We start from the raw sequence: 12,347 nt of genomic DNA on the forward strand, positions 1-12,347 counted from the left end.
CCCGCTTCAGCACATTAGAATTCGCTTTAAAATGTCCCACAATGTCACCTCACGTCAACAGGGGTGAAATCTGGCCTGTTGCCTTGGGGGGGGCTAGTGTGGAATAAAGGGTTGAGAATTCCTGCTGGTTTGGTTAACTCGTGGTTCCATTTATAGTCTGGCCAGTCCATCTCCCTTCCTGTTGACTGTCCAATCCAGCGGCATGTGACAAGTTTGTCTTATCAGTAAGGGGCATAAATACCCCAGCTCTCAGGCAGACCGTGCTCGGGCTCCACACCAGCAGAGTCTTTACTAACTCCAGGCGTCTACCTCCACCCCATCCCCCAAATGGCACCCAAGAAAGATGTAAAGAAGCCGGAGCCCAAGGCTGCCGCAGCTCCTGCTCCTGCTCCCCCACCACCCGAACCAGCCAAACCCAAGGAGCCAGCTATCGACTTGTCCAAGGTCAAGGTGGGTACACTTCCACGGGACAATCGCCAGCCAAGCTTTGCTCGAATATATCCTTTCCCTCTATGTTTTTTCCACTCTCTTTAACCCGACCCGCTCGAAGTTCTATCCAAGGCTCATATCCAGATATTTTCAGAAGGTTGCATGTTTTAAGGATTAAGTCCTTAGCAAGTACCAAATGATAAAAGATGTGAGATTAGAAATCTGGCTCCCATAACAGAGAGAACCCTTTCTGTAAAATTGCCCAGTCTTCCTTTATTTTATTATTTTTTAATCTGATAACACTTTTGAGATGTTCTGAGATTACATTTTTTTTTGCTGTACATTTCGAAAGACGGCGATTAAGATCTTGTGTTACACTGTACATGCAGTTCTTGTCTCTCACAGTATGTGCAACTCCGAGCCTCCCCCCCGCCCCACCCCACCCCCGACAACCTAATTTTATCACCCGTCTCAGTCACCCCGCCTATAGCAGGGCTGAGAGGGTTCACACAAATTTACTGCAGAAATATTACTAAATATGGGAGCGACACTCAGACGTGTCAGCTAATGTTACTGTGAGATGAGCTTGCTCCAAAAGGTCAACGCCGCGATGTATTGTCCATAATGTGCCGGCCTCCTGTCAGTTGCCCAATAAACCAGATGTCCGTTCTCAAATGTACATTGGGCCAGTGTCACTGATATTCAATGCAACAGCTTAATTAAACATGTCCCAACTAACAATAATCCCCCCGTCAGATCTACACCTTAAATACCAATTGTAGAATTAAAAAAACTGGTGATAGATTTCGATGCATTGTTATCCAGAGTGAAATTTTACCTTTGCAGTTTACAGCTTCCCTCTGTTATTATCCATGGAAATGACTAAAAACTACATCACCACCACCACCCCCCGCCCCCGACTCCTTCCATTCCTAGACCCGAGCACTCTCACACTGCTTGAAACAAATCTCTCCCCTTCCTCATTTCCCCCGGGAATGAGTTACACATGTTCCATCCCATCGCCAACATTTTCTGAAGCACTCAGACCTGGGGAATCTTTCTAGTGATCTGTATAGTCTCACTTGGATGTTTCAAGTGATACCATTTGACTGGCGGGCTGTGAATGTTTAATGTATGACCGGAGTGCGCTGGTTTAATGTTCGCGGTAATTGCAACATTAAACAATTGGGCAAATCTTAACTCTGTTAGTTTCAATCCAATTTCCCCAGATCAGTGTTAGCAAAGGGGATTTGGTGAAGGCATGTCTATAAGGGACGTGTAGTGAGAGTATATGTAGAGGTAACTCAAAGCTGGGAGAAAGGGAGGCTCTGAGAGTTTATATAAGGGAGGGGGGGCGAGAGGCATATGTAAGAGATGGCCACTGTGAGGGTATATTAGAGACTGCACTGTGAGGGGTATATTAGAGACTGCACTGTGAGGGTATATTAGAGGCTGCACTGTGAGGGTATATTAGAGACTGCACTGTGAGGGTATATTAGAGGCTGCACTGTGAGGGTATATTAGAGACTGCACTGTGAGGGTATATTAGAGACTGCACTGTGAGGGTATATTAGAGACTGCACTGTGAGGGTATATTAGAGACTGCACTGTGAGGGGTATATTAGAGACTGCACTGTGAGGGGTATATTAGAGACTGCACTGTGAGGGGTATATTAGAGACTGCACTGTGAGGGGTATATTAGAGGCTGCACTGTGAGGGTATATTAGAGGCTGCACTGTGAGGGTATATTAGAGACTGCACTGTGTGGGTATATTAGAGACTGCACTGTGAGGGTATATTAGAGGCTGCACTGTGAGGGTATATTAGAGACTGCACTGTGAGGGTATATTAGAGGCTGCACTGTGAGGGTATATTAGAGACTGCACTGTGAGGGTATATTAGAGACTGCACTGTGAGGGTATATTAGAGACTGCACTGTGAGGGTATATTAGAGACTGCACTGTGAGGGTATATTAGAGGCTGCACTGTGAGGGTATATTAGAGACTGCACTGTGAGGGTATATTAGAGGCTGCACTGTGAGGGTATATTAGAGACTGCACTGTGAGGGTATATTAGAGACTGCACTGTGAGGGTATATTAGAGACTGCACTGTGAGGGTATATTAGAGACTGCACTGTGAGGGTATATTAGAGACTGCACTGTGAGGGTATATTAGAGACTGCACTGTGAGGGTATATTAGAGACTGCACTGTGAGGGGTATATTAGAGACTGCACTGTGAGGGGTATATTAGAGACTGCACTGTGAGGGGTATATTAGAGACTGCACTGTGAGGGGTATATTAGAGGCTGCACTGTGAGGGTATATTAGAGGCTGCACTGTGAGGGTATATTAGAGACTGCACTGTGTGGGTATATTAGAGACTGCACTGTGAGGGTATATTAGAGGCTGCACTGTGAGGGTATATTAGAGACTGCACTGTGAGGGTATATTAGAGGCTGCACTGTGAGGGTATATTAGAGACTGCACTGTGAGGGTATATTAGAGACTGCACTGTGAGGGTATATTAGAGACTGCACTGTGAGGGTATATTAGAGGCTGCACTGTGAGGGTATATTAGAGACTGCACTGTGAGGGTATTTTCCAGGCTGCACTGTGAGGGTATATTAGAGACTGCACTGTGAGGGGTATATTAGAGGCTGCACAGTGAGGGGTATATTACAGACTGCACTGTGTGGGTATATTAGAGACTGCATTGTAAGGGGTATATTAGAGGCTGCACTGTGAGGGTATATTAGAGACTGCGCTGTGAGGGTATATTAGAGGCTGCACTGTGAGGGTATATTAGAGACTGCACTGTGAGGGTATATTAGAGACTGCACTGTGAGGGTATATTAGAGACTGCACTGTGAGGGTATTTTCCAGGCTGCACTGTGAGGGTATATTAGACACTCTATGGAGGTATATTAGTGACTGCATTGTTTGATTTGATTTGATTTGATTTTTGATTTGATCTGATTTTATTATTGTCACATGTATTAACATACAATGAAAAGTATTGTTTCTTGCGTGCTGTATAGACGAAGCATACCATTCATAGAGAAGGAAGCAAGAGCATGCAGAATGTAGTGTTATATTCATAGTTAGTGTGCAGAGAAAGATCAACTTACTGCAAGGTAAGTCCATTCAAAAGTCTGACAGCAGCAGTGAAGAAGCTGTTTTGAGTCGGTTGGTACGTATTTTGTATCTTTTTCCTGAAGGAAGAAGGTGAAAGAGAGAATGTCCGAGGTGCATGAGATCTTTAATTATGCTGGCTGCATTGCCGAGGCAGCAAGAAGTGTAGACAGAGTCAGTGGATGGGAGACTGGTTTGCAGCATGGATTGGGTGACATTCACGACTTTTTGTAGTTCCTTGCTGTTTTGGGCAGAGCAGGAGCCATACCAAGCTGTAATACAACCAGAAAGAATGATTTCTATAGTGCATCTGTAAAAGTTGGTGAGAGTCATAGCTGACATGTCAATTTTCCTTAATATTCTGAGAAAGTACAGGCGTTGATGGGCTTTCTTAATAATAGTTTCGGGATAAGGGGACCAGGACAGGTTGTTGGTGATTTGACCACTTAAAAACGTGAAACTCTCAACCCTTTCTACTCTGCCCTCAGTGATGCAGACAGGGACATGTTTCCCTTTACGCTTCCTGAAGTCGATAACAATCTCCTTCGTTTTGTTGATATTGAGGGAGAGATTATTGTTGCTGCACCAGTTCACCAGATTCTCTATCTCATTCCTGCATTCTGTCTCATCATTGTATGAGGTCCGACCCACTACAGAGGTGTCATCAGCAAACTTGAAAATCAAATTGGAGGGGCATTTGGCATAGGTGTAAAAGGAGTATAGTAGGGGGCCGAGAACACAGCCTTGTGGAACACCAGTGTTGAGGTTGATTGTGGAGGAGGTGTTGTTGCCTATCCTTACTGATTGTAGTCTGTGAGTTAGGAAGTTGAGGATCCAGTCGCAGAGGGAGGTGCCAGGGCCCAGGCCACGGAGTTTAGAGATAACGGTGTTGAAAGCTGAGCTGTAGTCAATAACTAGGAGTCTGACATAGGCTTCCTTGTTATCTAGGTGTCCCAGTGCAGGGCTGGGGAGATGGCGTCTGCTGTGGATTTGTTGCAGCAGGAGGCAACTGTAGTGGATCCAGATAGTCTGGGAGGCTGGAATTGATTCATCCCATGACTAACCTTTTGAAGCATTTCATAATGATAGATGTCAGAGTTACCGGCCAATAGTCATGAAGGCAAGCTGCTTGGTTTTTCCTAGGTATTGGGATGATGGTCATCTTCTTGAAGCAGACTGCACTGTGAGGGTATATTAGAGACTGCACTGTGAGGGTATATTAGAGACTGCACTGTGAGGGTATATTAGAGGCTGAACTGTGAGGGGTATATTAGAGACTGCACTGTGAGGGTATATTAGAGACTGCACTGTGAGGGTATATTAGAGACTGCACTGTGAGGGTATATTAGAGGCTGAACTGTGAGGGGTATATTAGAGACTGCACTGTGAGGGTATATTAGAGACTGCACTGTGAGGGTATATTAGAGACTGCACTGTGAGGGGTATATTAGAGGCTGCACTGTGAGGGTATATTAGAGACTGCACTGTGAGGGTATATTAGAGGCTGCACTGTGAGGGGTATATTAGAGACTGCACTGTGAGGGTATATTAGAGACTGCACTGTGAGGGGTATATTAGAGACTGCACTGTGAGGGTATATTAGAGACTGCACTGTGAGGGTATATTAGAGACTGCACTGTGAGGGTATATTAGAGACTGCACTGTGAGAGTATATTAGAGACTGCACTGTGAGGGTATATTAGAGGCTGCACTGTGAGGGTATATTAGAGACTGCACTGTGAGGGTATATTAGAGGCTGCACTGTGAGGGTATATTAGAGACTGCACTGTGAGGGGTATATTAGAGACTGCACTGTGAGGGTATGTTAGAGACTGCACTGTGAGGGTATGTTAGAGACTGCACTGTGAGGGGTATATTAGAGACTGCACTGTGAGGGTATATTAGAGACTGCACTGTGAGGGTATGTTAGAGACTGCACTGTGAGGGTATATTAGAGACTGCACTGTGAGGGGTATATTAGAGACTGCACTGTGAGGGTATATTAGAGACTGCACTGTGAGGGTATGTTAGAGACTGCACTGTGAGGGTATGTTAGAGACTGCACTGTGAGGGTATGTTAGAGACTGCACTGTGAGGGGTATATTAGAGACTGCACTGTGAGGGTATATTAGAGACTGCACTGTGAGGGTATGTTAGAGACTGCACTGTGAGGGTATGTTAGAGACTGCACTGTGAGGGTATGTTAGAGACTGCACTGTGAGGGGTATATTAGAGACTGCACCGTGAGGGTATATTAGAGACTGCACTGTGAGGGTATGTTAGAGACTGCACTGTGAGGGTATATTAGAGACTGCACTGTGAGGGTATGTTAGAGACTGCACTGTGAGGGGTATATTAGAGACTGCACTGTGAGGGTATATTAGAGACTGCACCGTGAGGGTATATTAGAGACTGCACCGTGAGGGTATATTAGAGACTGCACTGTGAGGGTATATTAGAGACTGCACCGTGAGGGTATATTAGAGACTGCACTGTGAGGGTATATTAGAGACTGCACTGTGAGGGTATGTTAGAGACAGCGCTGTGAGGGTATATTGAAGGCTGCACTGTGAGGGTACATTCGAGGTTACACTGTGAGGGTATATTAGAGAATGAACTGGGAGAGTATATTAGAGACTGCATTGTGAAGTTATATTTGAGATTGCACTGTGAGGTGGAATATTAGAGATTATATTCAAGATTGCACTGTGAGGGTATATTAGAGATTGCCCTGTATTGTGTATATTATTGACTGCACTGTGAGGGTATATTAGAGACAGCGCTGTGAGGGTATGTTAGAGACTGCACTGTGAGGGTATATTGAAGGCTGCACTGTGAGGGTACATTCGAGGTTACACTGTGAGGGTATATTAGAGAATGAACTGGGAGAGTATATTAGAGACTGCATTGTGAAGTTATATTTGAGATTGCACTGTGAGGTGGAATATTAGAGATTATATTCAAGATTGCACTGTGAGGGTATATTAGAGATAGCCCTGTATTGTGTATATTATTGACTGCACTGTGAGGGTATATTAGAGATTATATTCAAGATTGCACTGTGAGGGTATATTAGAGATTGCCCTGTATTGTGTATATCATTGACTGCACTGTGAGGGTATATTAGAGACTGCACTGTGAGGTATACAGCTCCTGGAAGCTCGAGTTTCAGAGCTGTACCGTCAGCTGGAGATGCTGTGGAGGATCCGAGAGGGAGAGAGTTTCACGGATAGCACGTATAGAGAGTTGGCCACAACGCAATTTCAGACTCCACAGTGTGAAAGGAATGGGTGACCACCAAACAGAGGAAGAGAGATAGGCAGGTAGTGCAGGAATCTTCTGTGGCCATTCCCCTGCGAAACAGATATAGCATTTTGCATACCGGTGAGGGGAATGACCTGTCGGGGAAAAGCAGCAGCAGCCAAACTTGTTGCACCACGGTTGGCTCTGCTGCAGAGGGGAGGGGTGAAAAGTGTATCAGTGCAATAATTATAGGGGACTTAATTTTAAGGAGAATAGACAGGCATTTCTGTGGCTGCAAACAAGACTCCAGGATGGTATGATCTCAGGATTACTGCCTAGGGGGTCTGTTTGCTAAAGTGGCTGGGGACAGTTTAAACTAATATGCCGGGGGAATGGGAACCTGGGAAGGAGGGAGCAAGGGCAGAAACAAAAGGCAGAAAAGGGAATAAGAAAAGTGATAGGCAGAGAAACCATGGACAAAATCCAAACAGGGCTAGAGAGAAAATTATTGGGAGTGAGACAAACAATGTTAAAAAGACAAGCTTAAAGGCTCTGTACTTTAACGGATGGAACATTTGCAATAAAGTCGGTGAACTAATCACGCAGATAGATGTAAACAGGTATGATATAATCAGGATTAGAGAGACATGGCTGCAGAGTGACCAGTGATGGGAACTGAATGTCCCAAGGGTATTCAGTATTTAGGACAGACAGGAATAATGGAAAAGGTGGTGGAGTGGCTTTGCTGGTTAAAGAAGAAATTAACACAATAGTGAGAAAGGATATTAGCTCTGACAATGCGGAGTCTGTATGGGTAGAGTTGAGAAATACCAAGGGACAAAAAACATTAGTGGGTGTCATATATAGACTCCCAAACTGCACTGGTGATGTTGAGAATGGCACTGAACACGAAATTAGAGATACACGTGATAAGGGAATATCGGGGATCATGGGTGATTTTAGTCTGTACATAGATTGGGCAAATCAAATCAGCCATAATGCCGTAGAGGAGGAATTCCTGGAGTGTATACGGGATGGTTTTCTTGACCAACACATGGAGGAACCAACCAGAGAGCAGGCCATCTTAGACTAGGTACTGTGTAAGAGAACGGAATCATTGCCAATCTAGCTGAACGAGACCCCTTGAGAACGAGTGACCATAGCATGATAGAATTTTTTATCAAGATGGAGAATAAAGTAGTTGATTTGGAGACCAAGGCGCTGAATTTTAATAAAGGAAACTATCAGGATATGAGGCGAGAGGGCTGATCATTGTCTGGTGGTGGAAAGGAGGCCTGTCTGCTCACTAATGGGGGGGTGGAGGATGGATCTCTGGTGGGGGGTGCAGGGGTGTCCGCTGCCACTCTGCAGGCGATCCCTCCTCCCCACCGGAGGAATGAATCCCTCCTCCTGGAGTGGCTGCAATATTAATGAGCTTCATTTTGGATAGCTCGCGAGGCAGCCACAATGTTCTGAGAGATTAAATCTCTGCGCTCAGATACACACTCTCCCCCAGTGAAACAAGAAATGATGCACCCGTTGACCAGTGTAACAGCACCAACCCCTCATAAAGTGGGGCAGGCTCCTCTCTATCTACAAATTGTAAGTAACTCCACCCCTCCCATCCAACACACACACACCATGTAGGCAAAAAAGGAAGTTAAGTCACTTACTCCTTCTGAAGGATTCATTCCTGATGGGGAGGAGGGATCGCCCGCAGAGTGGCAGCGGATCTTGCCCCCCTCCCCCCACCAGAGATCCATCCGCCCCAACCCCCCATTAGTGAGCGATTGGGCCTCCCCCCCCAGTACCAGATAACGATCAGCCCTCTCGCCACCCCCCCCACCCCCACAGAGATACGTCTGACCTGCCTCCCCTCCCTCCCCACCCCCCCCCGTCCCCACTAGAGGATGATCTGGGTCAGAGAGCTGTTGCAGGCTCTGAAGCTGCTTTGGAGGTTCCCCTGCAAAATAAAAATCCGCTTTGGACTTTTATTTAGCAGGTCGCTTACAGAGCGGATCCGGAACGGACCAGAAGACGGTAAAGTGGGATTTGGCGATAGAGTTGGGCGTGCGGTTCATTAAATTAATTTAAGTGTATGCGAATATATTTAAATCGTCGGGCCACCCAAGACCAGACCCGCGCCCAAATCGGGTGTTGGTAAAATTGCGATTTGCTTGGATTCGGGTGCAGATCACATTAAAGGCCTAATGCCTGAATTTACCGCAATTTTGTGCCCAAAAACGGAGTCAAATTGATGGTAAAATTGGGCCCTAAGAGTCCGATTTTACCATTTGGATTCTAAGTGCTGGGCAGACTTCAATCTGGGAGTGTTTCGATCTGACTTTTTGACCTGTTCTCTGGCACCAGTGATGCTATACAAGGCTGTGGGTAGGACTTATCACTGCAGCTCTGACTGGGGCCTTCAACTGCGCATGTGCAGAAACAAAAATAGAAAAACGGTCCCTGAGCTGGATAATGCCCCCCCCCAAGGCCCCACAGACATTGCCCCACCCCACAACATTATTGTCTCCCTTATGCCCCCACTTCCCGCCACCCAGATCGATCGCATGCAGAGTGGCAACAGACCTTCTGCCCCCCCTCCCCCACAGTGAGCGATCTGACCTCCCTCCCTTCCCCCACCGGACAGCCAGCTGACCTCCCTCCCTCCCCCCCCACCAGACAGCGATCTGATCCACCTCCCATCCCCCCCCACCAGAGAGCGATCTGATCCACCTCCCTCCCTCCCTCCCCACCAGACAGCGATCTGATCCACCTCCCTTCCCCCCCCACCAGAGAGCGATCTGATCCACCTCCCTTCCCCCCCCAGCAGTCAGCGATCTGACCTCCCTCTCTCCCCCCCACCAGAGAGCGATCTGATCGACCTCCCTCTCCTCCACCAGACAGCCAGCTGACTCACCTCCCACCAGAGAGTGAACTGACCCTCCTCCCCATCAGTAATCTGATCCGCCTCCCCCTCACTACTCGCCTCACGCCCAACCTTACCAAGTTTTTGTGCCTGATAACTGGTGCAACTTGATGGTAAAATTGGGCCCTAAGAATTTCTACAGAAATGTGAAGAGAAAGAGGTTGATGAAGACAAATGTAGATCTCTTGCAGACAGAAACAGGGGAATGTACAACAGGGAACAAAGAAACAGCTGAGCAACTGAATACATACTTCTGTCTTCACAAAAGAGGACACAAATCAAATGCCAAAAATGTTGGAGAATGTAAGATTTAGTGAGAGGGAAGAACTGAGGGAGATCAATATTAGTAGAGAAATAGTGCTGGGAAGATAAAGGCAGATAAATCTCCAGGGCCTGATAATCAACATCCCAGAGTACTTAAGGAAGTGGCTCTAGAAATATTGGATGCATTGGTGGTCATCTTCCAGGATTCGATAGACTTGGTAACAGTCCCTGCAGATTGGAGGGTAGTGAATGCCACTCCAATATTCAAAAAGGGAGGTAGAGAGAAAACAGGAAATTATAGACCAGTAAGCTTAACATTGATAATGGGGAAAATTCTCAAATCCTTTATCAAGTACTTTATAGCAGAACATTTAGAAAGCAGTGAGAGGATCAGACAGAGTCAGAATGGATTTATTAAGGGGACACCATGCTTGACAAATCTGTTGGAATTCTTTGAAGATGCAACCAGTGGAGTTGACAAGGGGGAGCCAGTTGATGTAGTATATTTGGACTTTCAGAAAGCATTTGACAAGTCCCACAGAAGAGATTATCCTGCAAGATTAAAGCACGCAGGATTGGGGGATGTGTATTGAGATGGATAGAAAACTGGTTAGCAGAGAGGAAGCAAAAGAGTAGGAATTAATGAGTGCTTTTCAAATTGGCAGGCGGTAATTACTGGGGTGCCACTGGGACCTTGGCAATTCACAATATATATTAATGATTTGGATGAGGGAACAAAACATAACATCTCAAAGTTTGCAGATGATACCAAGTTGGATGGGACAAGGATGCAGAAATCCTTCAGAATGATCTGGACAGGTTGGATGAGTGGGCAAATCAATGGCAGGTGCAGTATAATTGGGATAAATGTGAGGTTATTCGGTTTGGAAGCAAAAACAAGAAGGCAGGTTACTACCTGAATGGCTGTAAATTGGGAGAGGGGAGTGTGTAGCAGGACCTGGGCGTCCTTGTGCACCAGTCACTGAAGGTAAGCATGCAGGTGCAGCAGGCGGTAAAGAAGGCAAATGTATGATGGCCTTTATTGCAAGAGGTTTATTGCCATTATAAAGGTGAGGCCACACCTAGGGCCCAATTTTATTATTTTGATTCTAAGTGCTGAATCTGGGCGCAATTCAGATCTGACTTGGAAAACTGCTCCCTGATACCCCCATACGCACTCAGCCTGAAACAAAAAATTGTGGGTCTGAATTGTGCTGTGGGTGGGGCTTATCGCACCCGAAACCCTTTAGCTCCAATCCGAGCTTTGAACTGCTCATGCGCAGTGAGAAAAAAATTTGAAATAAACGCAGGCCTGTCACATTGCTTCCAGGGTGCAAAAAGCGGTAAAAGTGGCCCGGGAACGAAAAGTGGGAGTGATGGCCCCCGCAGACAGCGCCCCATCTGCACGCCCTCCCCCCACTACCCAGACCTATCGCTATTCCCTGCCCCACTTTTCCCCCACCGATCGCCTGCAGAGTGGCAATGGTCCCCTCTGCCGTGCCCATCCCACCGCCCCCCCTCCACCCACCCACCCCCGCCAAACATCCGTCTGATCCAACTCCCTCCCCTCCATCAGAGAACGATCTGCCTTCCCCCCAGTCCCCCTCACCAGAGAACAACCTGGCCTCCCTCCTCCTCCCCCCAACCCTCACCAGAGAATGATGTGGCCCCCCCCCCCCCCACCTCCCTCCATTCCACCCCTCCCCCCCCCACCACCACCACCGCCAACGGGATCTGGACATGCGAATGCAACGGTAAAGGGGGAACTGCTGGTAAAGTTGGGTGGCAACCCATTAATTCAATTTAAACGTGCGAATCATGATAACCACCTCACGCCTGTACTTACCAAGGTTTTGCACCCAAAAATGGGTGTGCGCAACGGTTAAATCGGGCCCCGAGAGTGTTGTGTGCAGTTTTGGACTCCTTTCTTGCTGTTGAGGGAGTGCAGTGAAGGTTTAACAGGCTGATTCCGGGCATGGCAAGACTAATGTATGCGGAGAGATGACTAGGTTAGGATCGTTCCCGCTGGAGTTCAGAAGACTGAGGGGGTTGGGGGCGGTGGGGGGGGGGGTGGGGGGGGGTGGCGGTTCTCATAGAGATTTATAAAATTCTAACAGGACTAGATGCAGGTACGTTGTTCTCGATAGTGGGAGAGTTCAGAACCAGGGGTCACAGTCTGAGGATTCAGAGCAGATGATTTAGGTCGGAGGTGAGGAGATATTTCTTCACCCAAAGAGGGATGAGCCTGTGGAATTCATTACCACAGGAAGCATTTGATGCCAAAATTTGAATATATTCAAGAGGCAGCTAGATATAGTATTTGGGGTGAATGGGATCAAAGGTAAT

General features: G+C 46.9%; 1 protein-coding gene across 1 annotated transcript in view; it reads left to right on the forward strand.

The window, feature by feature from the left end:
* The first annotated feature begins 229 nt into the window (after nt 1-229).
* Nucleotides 230-12,347, forward strand: part of LOC145349880 (myosin light chain 3, skeletal muscle isoform-like) — a 30,623-nt gene continuing 18,505 nt past the window's right edge. The window contains exon 1 of the mRNA XM_080198496.1: nt 230-450. Within this exon, the coding sequence (XP_080054622.1) occupies nt 328-450 (123 nt within the window). The 5' untranslated portion in view covers nt 230-327. The remainder of the gene's footprint in view (nt 451-12,347) is intronic.

This window comes from Carcharhinus amblyrhynchos, chromosome 11, assembly GCF_965287045.1.
Source record: "Carcharhinus amblyrhynchos chromosome 11, sCarAmb.v2.hapA, whole genome shotgun sequence".
NCBI classification, from domain to species: Eukaryota; Metazoa; Chordata; class Chondrichthyes; order Carcharhiniformes; family Carcharhinidae; genus Carcharhinus; species Carcharhinus amblyrhynchos.